The following is a 23,311-nucleotide window of genomic DNA, read 5'->3' on the forward strand; positions in this document are numbered from 1 at the left end:
TGCTGCGCTTTACACATATTCACTTCTAAGAAAATGTAATTTAAAAATCATAAGAAGTTAAAAATAAAATAAGAAATAAATAAACAAATAAAAAAAGTAATCCTATTAGACTGTAAAGTAGAATTCTACAGAACCAGAATGCAGCTGTACCTGCTGCTCGGTGCTCGATGTGTGGACATGTGGGGGTCTTCACTGACGGTGCTGATTTTGTGGGTGGAGTTTGGAGTTGAAGAGGAGTCTCTGGGGCAGAAGGAGATGTCCGGTTGTGGGGAGGAAGTCCCGCCTACAGCTGGCTGGATGTCTGGTGTCACCACCACGGTCTGGAGAGACACAGGGACAGTCAAGCTAAGACAATAACAACACAGTCTGTAGCTTCAGTCATTAGCTTTGAATGCTACTATAGAAATGAAGTTAGTATTATTATGCCGTGCACCAGCGTGTGGACGTGATGTCGCCCCCGCAAGAAACGCAAGAGGTATGGGACGAAAATAACACCATACATATAAATCGGTTTTGTGAATAGTCCCAATTGTTTTGATACATAAATGTGTAAACGCATATTGAACGGATTTGGTTTACTGTCTTTAAAAAAAAGGGAAGGTAAATGAGATTATCTGCGTGTCTCCATTGTCACCCCTGTGTATATTTTGGCATCCACTTTTCGATCCACCAAGAAATATTATTTACTTGTGTCCTATCCCCAACAAGTGCTTTGATTTCCCGCACTTGTACTTTTTTTTTTAGCCACCCCATTAATATGGGGGGTTTCACTTACTATATACCGTATAGGCTACAGTGGGCATAACGGGAATCTTGCAAAGTTGATTGTGATTTATAAAGGGAAACAGGCGTAGGCTGGTGTGTGCACTGTTTAATAAATCAGAATATTGATTTATTAATACTTGTGTAATGTGGAGGGAGGTTGTTAAAAATCTCCTCACTACCTGCATCACCACTTCAACTGTCAATCAAGTATAAACCACTCCTCTACCCTAACTTATAAATCTCCACCTTTCAGGTCTGTAACTTCTCTCTAAAAACTGCAGGCAGAACAAAGAAAGTGAGTTTGCAGATGGACTTTTCACTTCTGTACTTTAACCAATTTACATTTTTAATTTACAAGTGAAATTGTATTTGTTACACTAGATCCGCCTTTCCGAGAACCAGCACCTTATCGTGGTGGAGAGGTTTGTGTGCCCCGATGAACCTGGGGGCTGTGTTGTCTGGAACCTTGTGTTCCTGGTAGGGTCTCCCATGGCAAATTGGTCTCAGGTAAGGGGCCAGACTAAGATTGGTTCAAAAAGACTTCATGAATGAACACACTTGGAAGCGAGGATACCCGGCCCGGAGGAAGCCCGGGGTCCCCTTCTGGAGCCAGGCCCAGAAGGAGGACTCGTCAGCGAGCGTCTGGTGGCCGGGCTTGCCACGGAGCCCGGCCGGGCACAGCCCGAAAAAGCAACGTGGGCAACACCTCCGCTTCTCCGTCCCGCGGGCCCACCACCTACGGGAAACAACGATGGGGTCGGGTGCGCTGCCAGAAGGGTGGCAGTGAAAGCAGAGGGTCTCGACGGACCAGACTCAGGCGACAGAAGTTGGCTCTGGGGACGTGGAATGTCACCTCTCTGGGGGGGAAGGAGCCGGAGCTTGTGCGGGAGGTGGAGCGTTACCAGTTGGATCTGGTGGGGCTCACCTCTACGCACAGCGTCGGCTCTGGAACCTTACTTCTGGATAAGGGTTGGACTCTATTCTTCTCCGGAGTTGCCCAAGGTGTGAGGCGCCGAGCGGGTGTGGGGATACTCACAAGCCCCCGGTTGAGTGCTGCTTTGTTGGAGTTTACCCCAGTGGACGAGAGGGTCGCCTCCCTACGCCTGCGGGTCATGGGGGGGAAAACTCTGACTGTTGTGTGTGCTTATGCACCAAACAGCAGTTCAGAGTATTCGGCCTTCTTGGAGACCCTGAAAGAAGTCCTGTATGGGGCTCCTGAAGGGGACTCCTTAGTCTTGCTGGGAGACTTCAACGCACACGTGGGCAATGATGGAGACACTTGGAGGGGCGTGATTGGGAGGAACGGCCCCCCTGATCTGAACCGGAGTGGTGGTTTGTTACTGGACTTCTGTGCTAGTCATGGATTGGCCATAACAAACACCATGTTCGAACATAAGGATGCTCATAAGTGTACGTGGTACCAGAGCACCCTAGGCAGAAGGTCCATGATCGATTTTGTAATCGTATCATCGGATCTGAGGCCGCATGTTTTGGACACTCGGGTGAAGAGAGGGGCGGAGTTGTCAACTGATCACCATCTGGTGGTGAGTTGGGTCGAGTGGCGGGGAAAGCCTCTGGACAGACCTGGTAAGCCCAAACGTGTAGTGCGGGTGAACTGGGAACGTCTGGAGGAGTCCCATGTCCAGGAAGCCTTCAACTCACACCTCCGGCGGAGCTTTTCAGGCATCCCTGTGGAGGCTGGGGACATTGAACCAGAGTGGGCGGTGTTCAAAGCTTCTATTGCCGAAGCTGCGGCAGGGAGCTGCGGTCTCAAGGTCTTAGGTGCCTCAAGGGGCGGTAACCCGCGAACCTCGTGGTGGACACCGGTGGTTAGGGAAGCCGTCCGACTGAAGAAGGAGGCCTTCCGGGATATGTTATCCCTGGGTACTCCTGACGCAGTTGCAAGGTATCGACAGGCCCGAAGGGCAGCAGCCTCAGCCGTGGCCGACGCAAAGCAGTGGGTGTGGGAGAAGTTCGGAGAAGCCATGGAGAAGGACTTTCGGTCGGCACCAAAGTTGTTCTGGAAAACCGTCCGGCACCTCAGGAGGGGGAAGCAGGGTACCATCCAAGCTGTGTACAGTAAGGATGGGGCGCTGTTGACCTCAACTGATAGTGTGTTAGGGCGGTGGAAGGAACACTTTGAGGAACTCCTGAATCCGACAACTCCGCACTCTATGTTAGAGGCGGAGCTGGAGTATGAAGGGGGATCAATTCCAATCTCACGGGGGGAAGTCACTGAGGTAGTTAAACAGCTCCACAGTGGCAAAGCCCCGGGGGTGGATGAGATCCGCCCAGAAATGCTAAAGGCTCTGGGTGTTGAGGGACTGTCATGGTTGACACGTCTCGTCAACATTGCGTGGAAGTCGGAAACAGTACCGAAGGAGTGGCAGACCGGGGTGGTGGTTCCTCTCTTTAAAAAGGGGGATCAGAGGGTGTGTGCCAATTACAGAGGCATCACATTACTCAGCCTCCCCGGGAAAGTTTACTCTAAGGTGCTGGAAAGGAGGGTCCGGCCGATTGTCGAACCTCAGATTGAAGAGGAACAATGCGGTTTTCGTCCTGGTCGTGGAACGACGGACCAGCTTTTCACTCTCGCAAGGATCCTGGAGGGGGCCTGGGAGTACGCTCATCCGGTCTACATGTGCTTTGTGGATTTGGAGAAGGCGTATGACCGGGTTCCCAGGGAGATACTGTGGGAGGTGCTGCGGGAGTATGGGGTGAGGGGGTCTTTGCTTAGGGCCATCCAATCTCTGTACTCCCAAAGCGAGAGCTGTGTCCGGGTCCTCGGCAGCACGTCGGACCGATTTCCGGTGAGGGTTGGCCTCCGCCAGGGCTGCGCTTTGTCACCAATCCTGTTTGTGATATTCATGGACAGGATTTCTAGGCGTAGTCGTGGGGGAGGGGGTTTGCAGTTCGGTGGGCTAAGGATTGCACCACTGCTTTTTGCAGATGATGTGGTCCTAATGGCTTCATCGGTCTGTGACCTTCAGCACTCACTGGATCGGTTCGCGGCCGAGTGTGAAGCGGCTGGGATGAGGATCAGCACCTCACAATCTGAGGCCATGGTTCTCAGCAGGAAACCGATGGATTGTCCACTCCAGGTAGGGAATGAAGCCTTACCCCAAGTGAAGGAGTTCAAGTATCTCGGGGTCTTGTTCTCGAGTGAGGGAACAATGGAGCGTGAGATGGGCCGGAGAATCGGAGCAGCGGGAGCGGTACTGCAGTCGCTTTACCGCACCGTTGTGACGAAAAGAGAGCTGAGCCAGAAGGCAAAGCTCTCTGTCTACCGGGCCATCTTCGTTCCTACCCTCACCTATGGTCATGAAGGATGGGTCATGACCGAAAGAACGAGATCGCGGATACAAGCGGCCGAAATGGGATTTCTCCGCAGGGTGGCTGGCATCTCCCTTAGGGATAAGGTGAGAAGTTCAGTCATCCGGGAGGGACTCGGAGTAGAACCGCTGCTCCTTCGCGTTGAAAGGAGCCAGTTGAGGTGGTTCGGGCACCTAGTGAGGATGCCACCTGGGCGCCTCCCTAGGGAGGTGTTCCAGGCACGTCCAGCTGGGAAGAGACCGAGGGGTAGACCTAGGACCAGGTGGAGGGATTATATCTCTTCACTGGCCTGGGAGCGCCTTGGAATCCCCCAGTCAGAGCTGGTTGATGTGGCCAGGGAAAGGAAAGTTTGGGGCTCTCTGCTGGAGCTGTTACCTCCGCGACCCTGACGGAAAAGCGGGAGAAGATGGATGGATGGACACTAGATCCGTATTGATTTATCCCATGTTGTGAGGAAAGGGTAGACTCTAAATATTGTTAATGCATTAATGTTAAAGGCCATCTTTTATGCTAAATCTATTTTTTCTTGTCTTTTATTCATAAATATGTGTCCCCTCTGTGTTTAGAGGCGCTGAAAGTTTCAGGAACAAAGATTCCCTCTTTCTTTTCTTCCTGATCCATCTCTATAAAAAACAGTTTTTTTGGGTTGTGCAAGCATTAGCCAATAACCAACCAAGGTATCCCCCGCCCACCTTATCACCTGAATCTCCTCCTAGAGGATCAATATGTTTTATTTAACCAATCATCTCTCAGAGGGGCGTGGCCAGCAGCAGCTCATTAGCATTTAAAGCTACAGACACAGAATCAGCACTTTTGGAACAGGGCTGAAACAGAGGGGTTTATGGGATGCTACAATGATGTTTTTGGTGTTTCCGCCAATCAGAGACATGTTCTGTATATATCTGAGACCTGTAATGCATTGTTGGAAAAGAGTGCAATATCTTTAAGAAGTTATCTTAAAACAAGTATGATATGGCTTACAGGAGGGAGACAGGATTGATCTGTGAATTAAAACTGTATAAGAATGAAATATGTATTACTAAGTGATGGAAAGCTGAGATTGTATTGCACAGAACTGCATATGAAAATCTCTTTAAGCTGTACAGCGACAAACAAAGCATTGTGTAAGGCCTTCGTCCTTTTTATGTTGACTGACATGCAAAGCCTTTCCTGTATGAATGTCCTGTTAGTAGACTTAGCGGTTATTTAACCTCAGAGAACCTAAAACAAACAGAGTACACATTGTAAACAGTGTAACAGTTCTCCCCGTACTGTGACAATTAACTGCATCCTAATCCCTGTGGAACGCCATCATTTCATTGGCTAATCTGCTTTAGGGCCGACTCAGCTCACAGTCTGCTGACGGCAACAAAGGATGTAGCCTGACAGGAAGTGCTGTGGAGAGGCCTGTCGAGCTAACCAACCAGGACTGTTTGCACTTCTAAACAGGAAGGGTTATTTCTTTCTTTGTTTTAAGTTAAAGAATGGTATAATAGACGCCAGAGGTTGGAAGTAACTTAGTACAACTACTCAAGTACTGTATTTAAGTACAATTTTGAGTACTGTACCCCAGTATTTAGATGTTTTGCTACTTTGTACTTCTACCCAGATCTACTTCAGTTCAGAGGTAGATAGTGTACTTTTACTCCACTAAACTTATTTAATCCCTTTAGTTTCTTTACAGATCTGGATTAATGATGGTAAATATAATCTCCCTTAAATCAGACTTTAGTTCACCTGGAGTAAATCCAGCAGCTACCCTGCAGTATACAAAGCCATTCAAACTAGCTGCACCTTTACCAGCTCTGAGAACACTTTAATGATCAATAATTATAAAACATATCAGAGATATTATTCTGAAATGGATCAATCAAACAATGACTACTTTTACTGTCGCTACTTTAAGTACATTTAGATGAGAGTACTTTCTACTTTCACTGGAGGAACATTTAGAATGCAGGACTTTTACTGTGACAGAGTATTCCTACACTCTGGTACTTCTACTTTACTCAAGTACAACATCTGAGTACTTCTACTTTTACTCAAGTACAAGATTTGAGTACTTCTCCCACCTCTGATTGACGCCTAAATGAGTTTAAATTTAGTTTGACCAGCCAACAGGAGTTAGTAACATGTTCAAAGTGTTTCTTCCTCTCTCGATCTAGCTAACCAATCCTTAGGAAAGATAACAAAATAGATTGATTCATAGTAATGATTCAAACATGGGCGCCTGTTGTGTGTTACCTTTTGATGCGTAGAGGTGCGTAGCCCCCCCACAGATAGCCGAGGACTGGAGGAGTCATCAGAAGACTCAGAGGAGTTGGACCATGCTGTTCCATTCTCATGGTCTTCATGGCGCCGCAGCATATTCTGGAAGAGAGGAGCAGTGTGTGAGAGGGAGGGCTGCTGGGATACTCAGTAGGTGCAGGTATGTCCAGTCATCATTTGCTCAGTAGGTAACACATTCTGAGTGTAGTGTCTGTCAAAGAAATGATTTAAGAGTACTGCTGCTGGTTTATAAAGCATTGAATGGTTTATTCTGATCCCCTGCTACATTATGAACCATCCAGAACTCTCAGGTCTTCTGGGACGGGTCAGCTTTCTGTCCCCAGAGTCAGAACTAAACAAGGAGAAGCAGCGTTCAGTTATTGTGCTCCAAATATCTGGAACAAACTCCCAGATACCTGCAGGTCCGCTGCTACTCTTACTACTTTTAAATCTAGGCTGAGGACTTTTCTTTGGACCGCTGCTTTTAATTGAACCAAATAACTATTTATATCTTACACTGCACTGTAACTTTTATTTATGTATTTTATACCTGTGCTATATTAGCTGGTTTTACATTAATTTTTTTAGTTTTCTTTTCTGAATTGTTTTCTTTTCATTTCTTGTCTGCTTCACTTCAAGGGAATTTCATTAGGATCACTGTTGATGTTTTAGATTTTTTCTATTTATTTTACAATTGTATATGTTTTCTTGTTCCGTAAAGCACTGTGGGCTGTAAAGTGCTGTACAAATAAAGTTTATTATATATATTATTATTTTCTTTTCTTTTTAATGACTGTTTTTTAATGCCATTTTATAATGTGTTCAGTTTCTTAATGTTCTTCAGGGTTTTTTATTTCTGTAAAGCACTTTGCATCGTCTTGTGTTGAAAGGTGTTTTATAACTAAACTTCCCTTATCTTATATGTTTATCACAAATTAGTTAACACCTATCAAGCTGTTTCCCTCTGTTCCTTGTTGATAACCCAGCCTTGCACAGAGAGAGACAAGACTGATACAGAAACATGATTCTGGTATGGACGTAGTAGGGTTGCAGCTCCTCCAATTGCAAGGTTGGTGGTTGGATCCCTTAGCCCTTTCAGTCAACATTTCCATGTGTCCTTAGGCAAGATACTTGACCCCAACTTGCGACTAATGACAAACTGTGTGATTGAGTTTGATCAGAGTATCCCTGAGCAGGTGGCCCCTTGTATGGCAGCCTCTGTGTGAATGTGAAGAGGTGACTGCTGACTTGACTATATGAAATGTTCTGTGAGGGGATGCTCAGACTGGTGCGATGTAATGCAGTCCATTTACCATTTGTATTGCAGAGAAACCATTAACCTGGAAACCCAAATTGCTTTCCATTATTAAAAATCCTGGGGACTACTTTCTCATTCCTCATAGGTTTTAACCTACTTGGCAATAAACCTGTTTCTTATTCTGAAAAGGCGTCTCTTCCATCCTGGACTCAGGCCGTGAGCTTCAGCAGACTGACACGAGCAGGCCAAAATCTCACTCTCTGTTTGCCCTTCCTGATTATTCTCAGTGTGTATGCTACTGGATTCCTCTACTTTGTTGATCAGTCACACTTGACATGCTATAAACAGCGATCATCTGAGGAAATGTGCTGGTTTAATTGGACGATGCTTCAGATTAAACAATCTGGCAAATACACACTCACTAATTATCTTCAGCTCAGTGTCCTATGCTTTGTCCCCGTCTACTCTGCTCCACTGAACACATTCTGTAGAAAACTGAGCACACTGCACAAAAGCAACCAACGGAGAACTGATATGCAAACATAGCTGAGTGGACACACTCCCAAGTGTGTCAGTGTTTCAGAGAGTGTGAAGCAGATGTTTTAAAAGCTGCAAGGATTCTTATTCAGTGAGCAGATATCATCAATATTGAGTATAAAGTATTATTAAGCAGACTATACTGTTGTAATGGAAGACAGAAGTGTAAAATTCAAACCAAAAGCACAAACAGAAATTCAAATACCTATGAAATAATTAGTGTGAGCCATACCAATCCAGAGAATTATGGTGCTGTAGTATCAGGGTGCGATTTGACAAAAAAACAGAGGGGGGGATGTTTTTTTTAATTTATTCATAGACAAGAACATTGGACTTTTAACTTGCATAACTAGGGAGAAAAAAACGCAAAAAGTAGACAGGCCCTTTTTTCGGGTCCGTGGATTAGTCCCCATCACAACATGGCAAAACTTTTAATAACCCATACATGGATTTCTATTCAACGTCACAAAAACATGCGTACGCACTAACAGGCAGAAAGCACCATAGAACAGCATCAATGCTCTCCATGAAAAGACCCTCCAATTAACTTAAATCAAACACTCAAAATAATTCACTAAATAGCACAACGTGCTGTCAACACTCAGGGACAGGTCTGGAAAACTAGACAAAGTAAACAGTCGGCTCTGGTGACAAATTTGTGGTGGCTTTTTCGTTTTTCCTATCGGGGCATTGTCTGCAGCATTTCGGCCCTCTTCTATCCACAATTCTGCAAATGGGTCCTGTAAAGTAAGATGATATGCTGCTCTGAACGCGTTTCATGTTTGGTTCAGCGCTGTTTTTCCTGCGAAGTTCCCGCACAAAAATGTTACAATGTTTTTGTGTTCGATGACGTTCAGAAATATGCACCGTCTGCCAGAAGGCTGCTGAATAGCCTACTCTGATGTAAAGACACTGAAGATCGTTAGATTTCAAGAGTTTAAGTAGGCTAGCAGTTAAGTTGCATTCATCGCTATCAAGGGGGGGAAATCCTTGTCCCCACCGGAGATAAAAATAATTTAGCAGAGGTAGGGATAGGAAAACCAGAGGGGGGGAAATCCTCACCATCCCCCCCTACAAATCGCACCCTGTGTAGTATTATCATAGGGTGATGTCACAAGGCCTCAGCGTGCTTCAAACTAAATGCACGTTGGACTGTTTAACGCAAACACATTACACAAGGATCGTTGTTTTTTAGAAATATGGAAATCCTGTCCTGCTTGGCCAAATGTGCAAAAGTGTGAAAGAGAACTTCTCTCTACCTCTTTGTGTCTTTAATGCAGTTTTAAGTGCACTAAAGACACAGAGTTCTTTGACAGAATGTTTTACAGTGTGGCCATTCGAAATGACACAATTCCCAGTGTCCAGTGCCTAAAAGATAATAACTGCCTATGTGATTGTAGGTCTTAAAATCAAAGTTTTGTCTAGGATTTGTATTGAAATCTGAGCGATATGAGTACGCTGAAAGTCATGCAGAAAGGGAATCAGACAGGTGGTAAACAAACCAGGCGAAAGTGAAAGTGGGCGCAGCTGAAATGTCACTAATAATCGTACATAAAGTGGTGCGTATTTGAACATAAGGGGTAAGCTACGTTTTTGGGACATTCACCTGTGTTTATCCTCCCAAAAATTCCCCATGGGGATTATTATTTGTCTGATCGTGTCACTGCTCAGGTTTCTTCACTCTGTTTCTCAGATCTCCGCAGTAACTAGGTGAGCACAGTTTATCATCCTTCACGACTGCTGCCAGTGGATGTTTCTCAGTTTTTTTTTACAGTGTCATAACTTACGATAACTTTCAGAACACTGTCATCCTGCTAAACTGCCTTCAGGACATCCGCAAGTGGAACACTTCCTGAAGCTAAATGCTGATAGGACAGAAATACTGATTAAATGGCAGGATGAATGTGCAGTCACAAAAATATATAACAGTCTCGGTTCTCTGTCCAAAACCCAGTATATGTTGCCCACACCTCACCATGTCAAACCAATGGCGCGATCCTGCTTTCACCATCTCAGAAACATTTCAAAAATCAATCTCTAACTCCCAACAATCTCTAAACTGTAATCCATACTTTTATCAGCGCCTCCAGCTAGAATTTTAACTCAGACTAGGAAATAAGACCATCTTACAGATCCTGGCGTCCTTACACTGGATACCTGTTGCTTTAAGAACCAATATTAGGATTTGTTGACGAGTTACAAAGCCCTGAGAGGCCCGGCCCTGAGTTTTTTTCCCCCTACTTCAACCTTAGATACTCAGATGTGTTGCTCCTGTTTTTGTAAAACCCATTTTTTTTAGAATGTCTTCTACGTGATTTTATTGTTTGTTTTACTCTATTAGTTTTATAATGTTATTAATGGCAGTTTTTTGTTCCACTCTGTGTGTATTAAATTGGTTCTGTTTATGTAACTCTGTATGGAGGGTTACATAAACAGGGTTTCTTGTTGTGGGTTAATATAGCTTTTTGTGCATGTAAATGGTCTCCAAAGAATAAATCCCTGTGTGCCCTCCAGAGGGAGTTTCTCTCCCACAGATACTCCCCCGCCTGCCTGAAATGCCTCCATTTGATATCTTTGTTTACTTCCAGAACATAGTGACATCACTATGTAACACTTGCGCCCAGTGTTCGAACTATGCCGAGATTTTCGGGGGGTCCCATTTTTCTCTCGGGGGGGGGGGGGGGGCGCTTGCTCTTGCGCTTGACTTGACTGATATTTTAGAGACCCCCCAACATTTCCCAAATCATGTTTTCGGGGGATCTCGTGTCAGTTTCAGGGGGTCTCGGATCCCCCGAGTCCCCCCGTAGTTCGGACACTGCTTGCGCCTCGACTGGCTAGTGTTTCAACACATTTTACGTGACCAACATGACATCTCTAAGCAGTTGACCAATCACAACAGAGCCGGTCAGTTAACCAATCAGAGCAGCCTGGGCTTTGGTTTCAGACAGAGGGCGAAAAGAGGGTCATCATTACGAGTTCATATGGACAAAGGTATGGTCTAGTTATGTTGGGATAGGTTCTAAATGACCTAAAGGCATCTGGAGTCGTATGTATGCAGAACTTCAGTTTGACCAAACACTACAGCAGCAGGTTCCTACTTCCTCTAACTCCTGCTGTCCAGTGGAAGCTGAGACTCTCAGCTGTTTGGAAACTGTGCGAACATACTGCATGGCTCCATGGAGCTACATCCAAACACATGGAGACTACTGTTAGAGGTTTCTTAGGTTCTAAACCACGGTAACTGTCTCTAGTCACTATACCAGTGGGCTCCTACATTGTTGGGGGGGTTCCACTCATCAGGACTTACTGCACTGGGTCCTTTAGGTGAGCTGTCATTACAGGGACAGCTGTGGCTAAGTGTGTCTCTGAAGATGTCCATCAGCGGCCAGTGCTGCCGCCGGCTCAGGCTGCGGGGCAGAGAATGCTGGTCCAGCAGCACCAGGTGGGACAAAGGGCAGCAGCAGTTACATGTTAATCCTTGCTCAAGAGATCTGAACTTTGATCTTTTCAGCCATTTCCAGACTAGTAATGCATCGAAATCATTTTTTTGTATGGAAGTTTTTGCTTGGGTTTTCTAACTAGTTTCCTTAGACGATCTAAGATGGCGCCACAGATGGCTGCCTTGTGGTGTGCTCAGTTTTGTCTTGTTAAATTTGTTAATTCAAAGTTTGTGGGTACATTTTTAAAGGTTATCGTACATACTTATTTGTATATTTTCTTTTTTTAAAAAATTGAAATGGTTAAATGTAAAAAGGTTTGCTCTCCTTTTTTTTATCAATGATTCCTGTAGTTAAATTCCTCTTACTGTGTTTATGTATACAATAATATACACCAAAGCAAATGGCTTGTACATGCAAACCTACTTGGTAATAAAAAAATAATTGTGATTCAGAATTTCTCCAACAGCTAAAAGACCAGAGACATACTAAATGAAGAGTCTATGTAAAAAATGATTTGTGGTCACCCTCAGTTGTCTGCACCTTCTGCAATTATGTGCTTAATTTGATAATACAATACAAAAGGGGTGTACACAAAATACCAGCGATCAGCAACTTTGAGCTTATATTCCAGAGTCACTATCCAATACACATAATTAAAATGTTACTGTGGAAAGAGGAAGGTTAAAAGAAAGGCCACTAGAGATTACTTACATAGAAGGCTTGTTCCCGTAGAGACGGCGTGTCAGGCGGGCTCTGGTTGAAGATGGTAGAGAGTCTCTTACTGATGGTGGGAGCTTTGTTGACGGTGCTGGCCACTGACCCCATGTCATCTTTATCAAATGGACTGGAAGAGCAGGAAAAAAGAAGAGAGGAAGGGGAAGGGAAATCACAACAAAACATTTCATACTATGTTAAAGCAATAGAGCGGTGCAGCCATGATGAAAAAAAGGTGGCTAACGTTTGGCATGATGACATTTAGCCACTTGTTAGTTTGTCTTTATAACCAAACAAGTTTGTAAGGGAGTTGTTTGCACACACATTCTGTCAGACATCCAACCAGGAACGCTCTGAAAAAAACACGTGTGCTACAATGTCAAAATGCTATGTCAAATTCTGTATCACTCTGTTTTTTTATTAATAACACTTTAAAAAAGTACACTACTCATTACGCTCATTATGTAATATAATACTGAGTTCACAGCAGCATGTTAAGGATACTTACTTCCAGGTGACTTCCAGGCTGAGTTTAATAGTTCCAAGATCGTTAATATCCACGGCAACCGTCTGGGGGAGTGCAGCAAACAGGTCCTTTGTCTCGCAGGAAACACTTCCTACGACCACGTGATTGGCTAAGCTCTTCAGCTCTGTTACCTAGGAGACCACAGAGATGTAGCCATGTCAATCATACACTGTCAGAGAAATTAAAGGAAGACAAAAAGTGGAAAATAGGACAGACAAAAACATCACACACATGAAGTATGCAGGATCAGACCAGAAGTCATTAAAGATTCAAGCTTAAACTATTAGAACTTAGTATGCATAACAAGAACTCAAATGAACTCCATAGGGTTGACATTGACTGACCTTCACAGAGAGGAAGTCACTGACTAGCGGCAGGAACACCATGTCTTCACTGTCCCACACCTGTCTGCCGTTCAGCTCGATTCTGCCCCGCAGCTTCCACCGCTGACGACCGTACCTCATAAAGATCTAACACACACACACACACACACACACACACACACACACACACACACACACACACACGCACACACACACACACACTTCAGCATGGCAGAAGAGCCATGTGTATACTTTGTGTTCACAGTCCTCATACTTGTTTTACTTTTGAGTTTTTTTAAGTGGATCTCCTTAATATTTGCATTGAGCGTTCACTATGAATATACATACTTAGGTAATTAGGTAGTACATAACACAAAGAGAGAGATATTCCCTCAAACTGACCTAACAACAACGTTTACATTTTACAACAGAAAATCAAAGCAGACACAGGCTACACACCGCAAGGCCACAAGGGATACTCATATCTGTTTGTAGTACACATATCTATATCTGATACATATCTGCCATATACATCTGTTATACGTACTATATGCATCTGTCCATACCTCCTCATTCAACAGTGTAAAGTATTTTAATTACTGTACAGTGTATTTAAATACTTTCAATGTATTCCACATATGTATATATTCACATCCTCAAATCTTTATTGTTGTTATTGTAAATATTCTTCTCTATTTTTGCACTATTGTATTTATCTTATTTGCACCATGTATGTTGAGTTGTTGGAGGAGCATGGGATATAAGATTTTCATTGCCAACATATACGTTGTATATGCTGTGCATATGACCAATAAAACCTTGAAACTTTGAAGGGACATGAAGACATGTCTGTTTAAAAAATGGTGTTCCCATTATTTAAACTATAGTACATTTGTGTTCATCAAATGAACCATACACACGCACTTGCACACACCCACTCTGTTCTTCTTTGTCCTTTTCCGTGAAAATATATTTCACTGTATAATGTTGTCAGCATTCCTCCTTCCTTTGGCAATATTGTATGTGATTATGGTCACTTCTAATTAGACAGACAGCCAGACAGACAGGCACAGAGACTCACCTCATACTGGTCTCCAGCACATAATCTAGCAAATCCAGCCAGACCTGAAAGACACACAGAAAGAGATGCAGCCTGTCATCTTCCCATTTCACCCTTTAGGAAGTTTGAACTAAATTGGAGTATTTAGAAGCTGCTGAATTAGTGCGCCCAATGGCAGCCATGCCTCTTCAGTTATCGTAGAACCACTGTGTAAGAAATCATACATTTTTCAGATGTAATGACGGATTACTAATTCCTTTGTTTTTTTAATATCGTTTCAGAACAGACCATATAACCGGTTGATGATCGAGTGTTTTTCTACTTATAACTATAAACAGCCAAATGATTAGGTGTAACCATGATTTTTTTAGACACATGTGAGTCCATATAGGCTGCATGCCAAACGTGAAGATTAAACGGCTTGTCAAGTACACCTAAAATAATTGTTCTATCCAAAAAAATGTGTTGTGGAGTTTGAGCTCTTTCTTCAGAGTTTAGTGATATTTGTTGATGCATGGGTAAGTATAGGTAAACACTAGTTCAAGAGGAGGATGGAAAGAGGAGAGAAGGAAACACAGAGGATGAGATTAAGGTGGGAAAAGAGCACTCAGATGGTTTCATTTTCACCTTTCATTTTAATGTGGAACTCCCCCAGCTGGTTCTCCAACTCGTTCTCCAACATGCACATGTTCTGCAGAGAGAAAGGATTACAGAGCTGTAGTTTATAAATGATCCCCACTAGTTGTGCTTTCTTTATACTCTTAATGTATTTTGATCTGCACACATACATGTAAATATATGTATCCTAACTCAAATATGTATTTCACTTTTATTCTGTTGCTGCTTTGACACCTGAATTTCCCTACAGGGATTAATAAAGGTCCATCTAATCTTATTAATTTATTCCTGCTCATGCATTAGAGCGGTGTGGTGATGATGTATATTTCTAGAATGACCAAGAAGTTAACATGGCAGTGGCTCCCTCAACGAAAAACAATGTGATTTTTCCATGAATAAGATTAGGTTAATAATAAAGAGCAGGTTAATAACGCCTCTTTTATGATTATTTAAGCGTGAATGCAATCTCCAGAAGTAAAAAGCGAACATTAGGCTATAACCAAACTACTTGAAGCCTGCATGACTTCATGTCACCACTGCTAAGCTAAGGGTGGCTAACGTTGCTAAAGTATGAGTGGCAGCGGGGTGTGCTTAGGGCACCGGCTGCTGGAGTGGTGTGGGTGGCTCAGCCGGAGTCCAGACTGCTGATCAGAATCAGGTAATGAGTCACTGAATAAAAGCATGGTTGTAACCTGGTTCTAATTTCAATTGCCCGTTTTGCAATAAAGATCTCATTTTGTTTACACCATACCAAGCAGTCCTTCCATCTTTCTGAACCCCGGTGTGAGCCTGAACACTCACAGTATGCTAATATAGTCACATCAACCGCTGTTTCTATGACACATAGAAGTTTCGGACATTCACCAGTGGGGTATTTACTGTAGAACAAAACATCAAAATCTTTTCTTTTCAAAAAATGTCAGGCATCTATCCAAAAACATGTTGAAAAAAGGTTGACTTCATCAAGACAACATACCCGAAAGTGGCTAAATGCTAATTAAATTTGTGGTTTTAGGACTCATTCCTGCACCACTCAATTTACAATTTTCCCTCATCCTATATTATCCCACTTTTTCATCCCATCTCTCCACTCCTCCGTACTCTCCATCGTACCTCTGTGTACTCCTTGTATCCTTTATTGGCTTCTGCTAGACTCTCCTTGGCCTCCTTGCTGCTCACAGAGGCGGTGTAAGCCTTCACCATCTTGTTAGCTCCGTCTCTGAGTCTCCTCTGCAGGCAGTACGCTTCGTGGAGCTCCTCGATCTGTGGAGAGGATACACAGTTCATCTCCAATCCAAAGAACATATTAGCACCATGGGAGATGTTGAGTAAAAAGATGCATTTCAGTTTTAGTCTCGTCCTAAACAGTGAAGTTTAGTTTATGCATTTCTTTTGTCCGGCACCATGTCTAAAAAAACTTTATTTTCACACAAGGAGAAAATATCTATTTTACCAGATTTAAATATGAGCTACTCTTTACAAACTTTAAATTTGAAGGTTCAAATAAAACAAATATTTATTTCATTGTTAGCATTCGCATTTAACCTGAAATCCATTGCATATTAATCTCATTACCATGTTTGAGTTTTGTCGATATTTAAGTGTCGGAAAAGACTTCATGCCAACTATTCAGAAATCATTTTACAGTAAAGTTTGTCCTGCATTTCTTTATCACAACAGCATCTCCTCCCAAAATGTGTACAAGTTAATACTAGTATTTTTAACTCCAAACTTTCCTGATTTATCATATTTAATTACAGATTATTATTGTGAGTATTCGGTTGAGACCACTTCTGTAATTCAATCATTTATCCAATAAACATGTGTATTTACAGTACATCCAACACTCTGCGATAAAAGACACAATAACGATAAAATAGGTGCTAATCAGAACTCTACTTAAGCTGACTAATTCAGCGGTTATTTGTATTTGGTTTCTGAGCAGAAATGTAGGACATATCTATATAGGACCATTTAATCAGTCAGAAAAGACAAATATCGACCAGTATCTCTAGCAAAAGCTCTTTACTCCAATCCTGATGCCGTATACTATAATGTTGTTTCTATTTAACCAGCCACTGCAGATTGTAACCCAACAACAGACACACAGAGTCATCCCACAACTCAATCAAATGTTAGGGGGCATTTAAATTAAATGTGAAGACAAAAACATCTTCTTCATTATTATTAAGTACTATTCATTTTATTTGTAATCTTATTTTTTCATTGTGTGATTATGTACTGTCCTGTATTTCACTCTGACCCTGTTACTGCTTGAATTCCTGAATTTCCCCAAAGTGGTAAATAAAGTTCCATCTTATCTTATCTTATCTTAACTTATCTTAATGTAACCAGACTGTAGAAAACACTTGTTTCTTTGGATCATTCCACATCTCCTCCATTACAGTATCATTAATGGACTCATCCATAGTGCAACTGATCGTCACAGGCAAGATTGGTCCAGTAAACGGCCTACAGATTGGCAGGTTTTGTGTGTTTTGGACATTTGTATGCATGCATGACACAACACATCTTCACTTATCATAAACCACCGAAGAAACAACAATGTTTGTGCAGTTATTTAGGACAGACTGCGGACAGCCATTCTTCATCATAGAGGACAGTATAGCTGGAGCACACCAGTATTCACATACACAGGGTCCCTTATACAGTTGTAGCTTTTTCAAAATGTTCTGGAACTGCTGTGGTGAGGTATTAATTATGGCATTAACTAGTATACTAGATTAAGAGATTAAGGTGGTTTTACCTTGCTGAGGTGAAACTCCAGTCGTCTGATGTACCTTTCAGTTACCTTCACTTGCTGTCAGAGGGAAGCACAGAGTCACTTTTATACCTAAGCGGTCAACAAAGACTGGACTTTTTTCACAATAATGGCTTAGGTCAGCACTACAAAAAAAAGGCATGTGCATACTAACATTTCCAAAGCACACAATCACACATATTTGATGTAAAGCCTGGCAGGAAAGGGCTTTGAGCAGTTTGAAATGTGCAACATAATATATGTGCAGGGTGCTAGAAAATCACAGAGAAGTAAAAGTGACTGTACTTCATCTGCGTAGAGAAGAGAGAGTGAGAGGAATCTGAATGGAATTAATACTGTGTAAATGTACATCACACTGAATTATGACTGCAGAAGGGAAACATGGAGAAAGTATTGAGTCAGCATTAATAGCGTCTCACTTAAATATGGTCATAACTAAAGAACTAAGAGAGTAGCTCACCTTGTCCAGTTCATACAGGAAACCCTGAAGAGAGAACACAAGCTTTATTAAGTCCCATACAATATAATCTACACTCTTTATGTTTAGTCATATCTTTTTCAGACAATCTTTTTCATTTTTGAAACCAGAGTTCACTTCAGAAGTAAAGAATGTGCTCAGTTGGTTTTTGCACCAGCTACTCATTTTGATATTCTTTTAACATAAAAAAGAGACCTTTTCAAAACCTCTGCCTGCAAGTGTGTTAAGAGACACACTGACACCAGAGTTAAACCAACACACAAAAACTAAAGTGCTTTTGTCCTCAAAGACAGAAGAAAATGATCATAGGATTAAACAAGTAAAGGACGTTTTCCCTTTTTACCCGTATTCGAGCATAACAGGACGTACCAGTCTGGAGTTCCTCTTTGACTCTTTCATCTGTCTGCTGAGGTTGTCCGAGTCCATCTGATGGACCTGTAGGTACGATCTGAGAGAGAAACACTGGTTTAACATACACACATCACATCACTGATGAATGGAAATACAGGAAGAAAGGATAACACCTGCTAATCTCCTACAAAAGATTTGTAAAGCTTGTTCCAGGTCCGAACATAAAAGCACAAATTCCCTTTCAGGGTTCAAGCTTTTAAGAGTTTTGTAGAATGGAACCCATATTGATGAAAAAACATTGTTATGTGTTATTATTTTCAATAAAGCAAGTCAAGCAGATTATCAGGTAACACATGTTATTACATGACTTAGATGAATATTGATTCTGATTGGTCAATTAACCCATTCAGTAGTCTGCTCTTTTTTTGGATACCAGACCGCTGCTAATGAAGCTCTTATCAAGGGATGTATACTCCTATCAATCTACAGAAAGTAGTCTGGTCAACTTAACATTTGGCCACCAAAACAGACCTTAGCTTTCAGTGTCTCATTCAGAAAAAGCCCTAAATACTTTGTGGGGGATCACCAAACTTTGGATAAGCAGGATAATGTGGAGCAAGCCGGTCATTATAGAGAAAAGAACCCTGGCAGGCGGATCATAATGTAGACCCACTGATCCTGCCTCATAGACATGATCCCTCTAAAAGACTGCCTCTGTGTGTGTGTGTGTGTGTGTGTGTGTGTGTGTGTGTGTGTGTGTGTGTGTGTGTGTGTGTGTGTGTGTGTGTGTGCGTGTGTGTGTGTGTTGTGTACTCACTGAAGGCCTTTCTTCAGCGCCTCATAGACCTGGTCCAGTCGCTCTGGTTGCGGGACTTTAGGTGGAGGGTTGGACTTGGTGGACATGGTGAACATCCTGCTGGCTCTGCTGGGCTTCCTGCTGACGCCTGGAGTGCTGAACACTGAGAGGCTCCTGCAACATCAGAAACACCAGCCTCATATCACACTGACACCATCAGAAGGCCAATCTTAGAGACGGCCACATGCCAAAAGACAGAATCAAGTGGTTCTATGTTGTTGTTGCTGGAGTTTGGAGCTCTTCATTCTTTTTCCCTTCTGCTGCACCTTGCTGAAGTAGCATGTAAAGGACAGTCTGGGTACGGTCGAATTGTCAGTATATCTTAGGAAGGTTCCTAACCTAGTGAAATGACCGAGAAGTCCCTCAGTGGCAGCCATGATAAGAGCTGTTCGAATTCTCTAGATGATAGGAAAGGAGCTCTGAAACGTCCTTTATAACCTCCTTTAGGAAACACTGGACCTTCCTTTACAAAAGGAAAGGAGAAAATGCTGTCCCACAATGCCTTGCAGCAACATTTACCTTGGCACAACATTCGGCCGTTCAGGGAAACAACCGATTGTGACGGAGAAATGCGTTTCATGAAAGTTACGGTTCTTATTAAGCATCTTGAAACGTATGCTGTAACTTGCTTTAGTGCTTTGTTTTGAACGTTCAGCTCTGTATTAATCTAAAGGAGAAATATGAACATTGCTTTTATTCTGAAATGATCAAATAAAGTCCACATTTCAGTGTTTACTGATCTGTGTGGGGTTTCTTCAACTTCTAAAACATGTTTGAATTGTGATAAACAAAGTGATAGGTTAAGGCCTGACAAGTTTATAATAATTGCATTGGTATTTATTTTTAAATATTTTCCGGGAGGGTGAGGGTGACAAGGTTAAGATTCACTTTTATGTTCATAAAGCCGAATAAAACGACACCATCAGAGAGCACGGTGCAGAGTAGATGTGCTCTCAGTAGTCCGCTTTATAGAGACTGTAGTTTCCCCACAGCAGACGCACATTAATAACGTCCGCTGGTGCATCATGAATACGTGGGATACTGTAAGTGCAGTCTGATTCTCAAAGCACTGCAGTCTCTTATCGTAAGTGCTTTGAGTTCTCCTATCCACTATTCCTTAACCCTGTGACGTTTCACACAGAGCTCAAGGAATAGAGCATAGGAAAAGACGATAGGAGCTGATTTTTGGACAATTCGACTGCAACGTCTGTTCCCAGTGCAAATCGTTCATGTAATAATGATATATTTTTCAAATGATTTTATCAACTAATGCCTTTCTATTGCACACAATTGATCTTAATGAAAAAGTTAAATTTTTAACACTGGGAACAGTTTTTTATTAATCACTGAAAAAGTATTTTATAGCTACACACCTCCTACGATAATCCTAGGTTGGTAAATGTAAAAGTGAAAGTTTCATGATATATAGATTGTAAAATGAACTGATATTTTTTTTAATCCATAAAGATGTTTGAGTATGTGTGTACCTGTACGGCTTGTCGTTGGTGTTGACTCCAGTGAAGCTCTGGCTCCTAGTGATGGATCTGGAGGTGAGGCGTCTGGCGGGGCGAACAGAGAGCGACATGGTGGAGAGAGTTCGGGACGGACCCCCTGTGCAGAGCAGAGAAGAGGAGGAGCCGTCAACAACCCGCTGACACACAGCATGACTAACTGATCGGCTTATTCTGTCATCCAAGGCACACAGTCATGGAGCGACTTGGGAAAACTGAGGCAAAAGGAAACAGAAAGGAAAACAAACTGGACCAGGAGAGTCATGTTGCTGTTAATAGCCCCTCTGGCTATCCCACTCAGAACTCAACCTCACACGATCAGGTCACATGAGTTTCAGGAGTCACTGATCATTTTTTGTCATATCATATTAATAATCTTAGGTAAAAAAAGTGTATAATCCTCAACCAGGAACTCTAGCATTTTGAGCATTACATATAAACATTAAACAGTGCAAGGTAATAAAGTATGAAAGTCTAGCCCGAAAACCTTTCTTTAGAGGAAAAAGTTATTTTAAACTAAGGCTGCTACTTCACAACAAAAAATAGCTAACCCACTAGAGCAGGGGTGTCAAACTACGCCCGGGGGGCAAAATGCGCCCTTTGTCCATTTTGAATCAGTCCTCAGATAATAAAAAAATTATAATGGAATATGGCCCACACGTGAAACTTGTGCTTTTCTCATATTGTACTTATTAAATATATATGTAAACATATACTACACAGTAGTATTCATGAGCCATAAGCCCACTAGTCACAACAATTCAGTCAATAAAGTTTAAAACCTTTTCAACAAATCTTAGGCCTAGTTGACAAGAAAAAGCCCATCGACTTCTTTGCATAACACTCTTGAAATGAACCCTTCCTATTTCCCCTTATTATCAGCAATCTGAGGCTTCTGTTTTAAGGAATGAGCTGCCAACACTTTTTGTAACAAAATAAATGAAACCCTATGGAAAGCTGAGATGTAGACTGTTTTTTCAAGCAACATTTACCTCCATTTGATTGATTTTGAAAACTTATAGTTTAATTTATGAGGCAATATTCTGGCCCAGACCTTCGTAGGTTTTTCTATATGTGGCCCTCAGTGAAAAATGTTTGGACACCCCTGCACTAGAGCAACAGCAGGAGATTGTATCTGGATACTTCACACTGCTTTTAACTGTTGATTATTCCTGATGTCTATGCTTTTAACTACTGTAATGCCTGCCCAGTGTCTACAGTCAAATACTTGCCTTTCTGGCTAACTCTGACATATTTTCAGGAATGTTAAAAGTTTTTAATGTTTTTTATACATAAATGTGTCCCAGTGTGAGGGTACACTCACAAAGTGTCGGAAAATACAACAATCTCTCTTTCTCCTTACACACATCTCTAAAAACGGGGGTACAACGGAGCTGATCCAGATTTGCCGTTCTTATGACGTAATAAGGAAACTGTGGGCCGGGCTGTGTAGCAACCATAGACTGTATAAATAATGGACATAGTATCCGTGACGTCACCCATAGGTTTGTGAAGAGCCGTAATGAAGTTCAAAGTGGGCGACTCCCACCGTCGACATGTTCTCAGTCTACCTCACACCCACTCCCGGCTAATCCAAATATGGACATAGGGTTGGAGCTGAAGCAGGCGTGGCTACTGAAACACGCCCATCTAGCTCGAAGCTACCAAGCTAAGTTACATACTACCGTATGCTACTAGCGGCGCTATCCTGCTTAAAGTGAACAGCACACCCTGCGGTCTCGCTGCTCCCGGTTACCGGTTGTCTTACTCAAGGTAAGTTAACCTGAAACTATACAAAACAAAACTTGACATAAAGCTCTATCTGTTATTGAGATTATACTGCACTAGTTTAAAAATGCTCGTTTCAAATATAGACGTAATTTGCAACACTATATTTTGACCAGAAATGTGGCCAGTGTTACCGTGAATCAGCGTACCGTTAACGTTTAATTTGAAACTGAATTTACATTTTCACATGATTCAGTTCACGAGTCGTTTCTGTTGAACACTCGATTACAAAGTTACTTTTAATACGTTTCATAAGCTAAGTTACATGTGATGGTAAATGTAATATTGATACTGGCTTGCATAGTCATAGTTATTACTGTCTGCTGCTTTTAAGAATTATACCAAACAAGACACATTATCAGTGCAGAGGCTGTTAGCGGAGCTAGCAGAGCAGACAACTAGCGGCTAGCACCCACTGACAGTGCTAACCTGTCAATCAAAGCGACCACGCCCTTAATTATGCATAACCTTAAGCCTTAATATAATTAAAACAGGAGAGTTATATAGAAATTCACTCTCCTCACAGTTGTCATGAATAGGGAAATTAGCTATAGTTCAGAGGAGAGATCATGATGCTCCAAAGGGGCGTGGTCAGCAGCAGCTGCAAAGGGGCGTGGCCAGCAGCAGCTAGTTCATTTAAAGCTACAGAATCAGCACTTCAGGAACAGGGCTGAAATAGAGGGGGATGAGGCATGCTGCAATG

The 23,311-nt window shown here is 42.4% G+C and overlaps 1 protein-coding gene across 5 annotated transcripts in view; it reads right to left on the minus strand.

The window, feature by feature from the left end:
• ripor1 (RHO family interacting cell polarization regulator 1) overlaps positions 1–23,311 on the minus strand; it is a 78,246-nt gene that overhangs the window by 12,852 nt on the left and 42,083 nt on the right. For all 5 annotated transcript variants that reach the window (XM_063905157.1, XM_063905150.1, XM_063905165.1 and 2 more), the window contains exons 2-14: positions 20,797–20,920; positions 19,271–19,423; positions 18,472–18,550; positions 18,085–18,108; positions 17,610–17,663; positions 15,956–16,105; positions 14,852–14,915; positions 14,246–14,289; positions 13,186–13,311; positions 12,824–12,972; positions 12,313–12,445; positions 6,343–6,468; positions 151–320 (exon numbers count right to left, since the gene is read on the minus strand). In XM_063905157.1, the coding sequence (XP_063761227.1) occupies positions 151–320; positions 6,343–6,468; positions 12,313–12,445; positions 12,824–12,972; positions 13,186–13,311; positions 14,246–14,289; positions 14,852–14,915; positions 15,956–16,105; positions 17,610–17,663; positions 18,085–18,108; positions 18,472–18,550; positions 19,271–19,423; positions 20,797–20,894 (1,370 nt within the window). In that variant the 5' untranslated portion in view covers positions 20,895–20,920. The remainder of the gene's footprint in view (positions 1–150; positions 321–6,342; positions 6,469–12,312; positions 12,446–12,823; positions 12,973–13,185; positions 13,312–14,245; positions 14,290–14,851; positions 14,916–15,955; positions 16,106–17,609; positions 17,664–18,084; positions 18,109–18,471; positions 18,551–19,270; positions 19,424–20,796; positions 20,921–23,311) is intronic.

The sequence above is a fragment of the Eleginops maclovinus genome, chromosome 2 (genome assembly GCF_036324505.1).
Source record: "Eleginops maclovinus isolate JMC-PN-2008 ecotype Puerto Natales chromosome 2, JC_Emac_rtc_rv5, whole genome shotgun sequence".
NCBI lineage: Eukaryota > Metazoa > Chordata > Actinopteri > Perciformes > Eleginopidae > Eleginops > Eleginops maclovinus.